Source organism: Aulostomus chinensis, chromosome 12, assembly GCF_037954235.1.
Source record: "Aulostomus chinensis isolate RoL2024-O1b breed Wild chromosome 12, RoL_Achi_v1.0, whole genome shotgun sequence".
NCBI classification, from domain to species: domain Eukaryota; kingdom Metazoa; phylum Chordata; class Actinopteri; order Syngnathiformes; family Aulostomidae; genus Aulostomus; species Aulostomus chinensis.
This window is the reverse complement of record NC_141331.1, coordinates 14,967,840-14,972,338: the sequence shown is the minus strand read 5'-3', so window position 1 is coordinate 14,972,338 and position 4,499 is coordinate 14,967,840. Positions and strand designations below refer to the sequence as shown.

The 4,499-nt window shown below is 44.1% G+C and overlaps 1 protein-coding gene across 1 annotated transcript; it reads right to left on the bottom strand.

The window, feature by feature from the left end:
- Positions 1-238: 238 nt before the first annotated feature.
- tmem182a (transmembrane protein 182a) lies at positions 239-4,260 on the bottom strand. Its single transcript, XM_086221251.1, has 5 exons — positions 3,957-4,260; positions 2,668-2,791; positions 1,489-1,587; positions 1,271-1,408; positions 239-1,185 (listed from the first exon to the last, which is right to left on the bottom strand). The coding sequence occupies exons 1-5, from the start codon at positions 4,107-4,109 to the stop codon at positions 959-961; spliced, it is 741 nt and encodes a 246-aa protein (XP_086077377.1). The 5' UTR covers positions 4,110-4,260; the 3' UTR covers positions 239-958.
- Between the last annotated feature and the right edge of the window lie 239 nt (positions 4,261-4,499).

Below are 4,499 nucleotides of genomic sequence, written 5' to 3'. Positions count from 1 at the left end.
TGACGCGCACCCACAGTCTGACATCTGTCGCTCTTCTTCGGCTGTGCAAAAATCTACTCCGGGTTAAAAACCAAACAAAAAGTTTGAAGAATTTGACACATTGTGGCATTGTGAAACATGTTCTGTTCTAAAGATGAATGTGTGGATAAAACCACCTGCTGTAAATACTCACCAAAACACCAACTGTCTGCTATAAATAGTCCCTCGGCCCACCCACCCACCCACCCCACAGCAGATCCACTCTTCTTTCTGTAGTGCTCATCTATTTATGTAAATCATTCAACAAATGAACCCACCTGATGGTTTTAAAAATGTGCTTTTCAATGGGCTGACAGGTGAGGTCATCGAAGGAAAGTAACAGACAATAATTCAGGCAAATTCGGTTTAAAAAAAATATCAAATATCATCCTCCATGTCTTACTGAAGGTTGCAGTTCTCCTCCCAAACACACAATAAAAACGGGGAAATCATCAAACCACAAGCTAATTACTTCCCACGCTTTTTACGGTTTTATTTTTCCCCACACACTTCATGTGTACCCATTCTAAAACGTGGTCAGCATTTTTTTTTTCACAATTCCACACAAGCAAAGAAAAAAAAAACACATTCACTAAATAATAGTTTCTTGTAATTGCTGGAATATGCAATCCATGAACATACAATCCGAAATATCCACACGCAAAAAAAATGTTGTGACCAGCCATTAGACGCGCTATCTGAGGACAGCGCAGAGCTGTTTGTGATGTTGCTAAGGCAGCTCAGGATGGAGGAATTTCTGAATTGTAATGGCTGCATTGTTTTGATCCTGGAGCAGAGTGTTCAACATCGTTTATGCACACATTGCTGCCAAATGGTCACAAGGCAGACAAACAGTGAGAAAATCAAAAGTCTGGCTGTAAAAGCACCTGTGTTCCAGAGATGTGGATCGGTTCCTCTAAGCTGTTGCTGCTGGTTCAGGTCAGTGATAGTGTATCTGGATGGTTCGGCCAATCAGGAGGAAAAGAAGGCCAGCCAGGAGACAGAAGAAGATACCAACAGGCGCAAACATGAAGGACAGGCCATAGCTGAGGGACAGCTGGAAGTCTGGACACAGCGTAGAGCGCTGGTGGTCTATGTAGACCTGCACCACATCCAACACCTGTATCCAGAGAACGTACATCACCACCACGCAGAGCAGGAACAGACCTGGAGATGAGAAGAAATGACTGAGTCTGTGATGGAGACTAAACAAGGAGGTTAATCTAATTATTCAACTGGTTGAAAGTCTCACCAGATGCCAGGAATAGGCCTCCTCCTGCTTTATACAAGCAGTGGCTGGAGAACGGAGCCGCACAGATGATGACGAACCCAGCCAGCACCACAGCGGCCACACCGATCAGCATAAAGATGCTCCAAAAGCCTCTGTAGACTGGACGCATAGCGATAGAACGTGGCTGAAGAATGTCAACAGACGAACCAACAACAATAACACTAATAACCAACACTTACTTATGGCCGAGTCATACTCTGTGGCGTTGTGGGTCTGGTGAGACACGGGGAACGGGAAAAGGTAGGAGTGCATGCACACTTTAGAGTGAGGTTGGTTCGCTGGAGAGAGAAAATCGGATTTGTTGTTTGCGTCATAGTAAACAGAAAAAAAGTGATAAGTGGAATTTGACAACTACAACAGCAGTTTACACTTACAAGCAATTCTGGGAACATTTCAAATCAAGCACACACCAAAAAAACTTGAGCACTTTAGGTTTATCCTGAAAAGGCGAGGTACTGCAGGGTGCAGCAGCCTTTGATTCTTTATTTTGAACGTGAGTTCCATCCTGATTAGGTTTTTATTTTGCTTTATTTTCCTCTGTACCGAATTCATTATGTTCTTGGGTTGCTCAAACCTCCGTCTCTCTCTATTTATCCCATTCTATTTTTCCAAATGTGTCCACTGGGACTCAAGGATGAACCGAAAATATCATAGAGGTCAAAGGTCACTGCCACCTCAACCACTATCTCAGGAATGCCTTGAGGAATTTCTTCAAATGTAAAAACAAACATCCACTGAGAGCTGAAGATGAGCTGGGAAAAAAAAATGGATGGTCAAAGGTCACAGGTACACACCACTGGGGGGGGGGGGGGGGGCATACAACAGGGGTGCTTTATTACTTTTGTTTGTTTATTTATTCAAATTCTTGTGTGCCCCCCATCCCCTCTGCCACTGTACGAGTGTTGTTTCACTGCTGTATTGCATTTGAAAACGACTGACTACTGTGAAATGAACTGATGACTGGAACTCTGTTTGCGAAGACCTCATGGTTAGAAAACAACTAAAAACCGTTTCCACATTTTAATCAGTAAACCCTGCAGACATGATTATTCTGCACTTTCTCCTCTCACGGTCTTGCATTTTCTCCCAACTTTCTTCCTTCTTTGAGCATTTGATCCTCACAAGTTTCCTCCAGCACTGCAGGCTGATTCTGACAATGACCCACTATGCAATATCAAAAATTAGACAGCTTACAGTCACCTGACAGAAAGCCCAGAATAACATCACATGGCGCGGCCTCTAAACAGTCACATGAGAGGGATTCTGACAGGGTGGTGTCAAGCAATTTGTTTACAGACAAGAGAAACAGCAAATCCAAGGTGAATTCGTCACGTGCAGCAGAGTTTAGTGTCACTTACTGAACCAGAGTTTCCATATCAGGTCGTCATCACCTGAGTTGCCTCCAAAGGAGCACCTCCAGAAGAAGCCCTCATGGTATAGAGTGAGCTCTCTGCTGCTCTCCTGTACCACCACATCTCCCCGCTGGTTTAAAAAAAACACACACAAAAAAACAAAACACATTTACTGACTGTTGTTGCATATACTGACTTTTTGGGGTTTATTCACAGATGCTCCATATTCTCTGCTGGAACACTCTGGTGTTGCCACAGCGGGGAGGAGCAGCTGCTGAGTCAGGTCAAAGGTTGTGCTGAGCCAGCACCTCTAACCTGATGGAGGTCTGGATTCATGTTGAGCAAGTGTTAAGGCTGCCCTGTTCAGGAAAGAGTCATGGGTGATCACTATTTTTACCTCAAGAGCCACAAAAAGGTACGAAGTTTAGATTAAATAACAGGACATATTGCTGTTTTGTATCACGAGCCAATTAGCCGAATTAATTACAACCCCAGATGTGTTTCTTCACATAATTGTCGCTAAGTATTCTCTGAATATTCATTTTAAAGGAACAGATTAGTACATTTTGCACTCTAACATAAAAACCTGTACACTCTTTCAAATTTTGTCCATGTTAAATATCCTGCTAATATACCTAATATGATTTTCATGTCACTAACATGTATTTCATGTACTCTGTAGTACTTTGGTTTGACTGTGTTGACATGTTCATGTCTAGTATCGGTGCATAGTATGACAAGCTAAGTATGCACTAGTTGGTGATATTTAATCCAGTCCAATACTCCAAGGACTCCTGGTATTTGTATTTCTATCACGGAGGCCACACACTGCACGTTGTGTCACCACACACACACACACACACACACACACACACACACACACACACACACACACACACACACACACACACACACACGCAACATTAAACCGTGTCTGATTACAGATGAGGTCCTACAGGGATGTATCTGAACCATGCCGTTCATCTCCTGAAAGAATGATTGGAGCAACTGCTTCCAAAATAGTCACTGGACGTTCAAGGTGCACCATTAGAATGTGTTCTTTACTCTAAGAGCAGAAAGTACATCTTCACAACAACTTCAAAGCGTGAAGACTTTAAAAATGAATAGAACTGCTGTTGGTTAATCCTTGTTTATGAGCTGGTAACATGCAGAGCCTACTTGAGGTCATCTGGTTAAACATTTCATCATTATTTTTTTACCCAAAAACAAAATGAAAATCAAGTATTGAAGTATCACAAATGGATTTATAACAGAGCTTCTAGTTCGGCACCCACCTCTATAGTCACTGGGCCAACAGTTCCATAAGGGTCCGGATGGCAGCTCTCTGCGGCCAGCAGCCAGTAATCTGTTCCAAAGGACAGGAGGATGAAGACGGCTGCCAATGCCCCAAAGAGCCCTGCAAAGAACAACGCCACACTCAACTTCATGGTCCAGGAATGACCCGCTTTTCTCAGTCAGCGGATGCCCTCTCTCTGCAGCTACAGTGGGTGCATGTGACACGCCGAGGCACACAGTCACTCCTCTATATCCACACAATAAGATGTTACTCCGTCAGGGTTTTACTAGATCTTGACTCCTCTCCTGTCCCTCTGTCTGCATATTGCAAGCAAGTTAGTGCACATGACTCCTCTGGACCCCCCCACCCCCACCCCACCCTGTCCTCTGGGCTATTTTTGTGGTCCTATTGAGGGTGGCTGTTACACCCTCCGTGCGCGTGGCGAAGTTGGCGTGTGTGAAAGGAGGATCCATGCAGAAATAACCGGTGGCAACTGGACACCCAGCATCTGCATGGGAATGTCAGGCCGGGGTGAGACTGA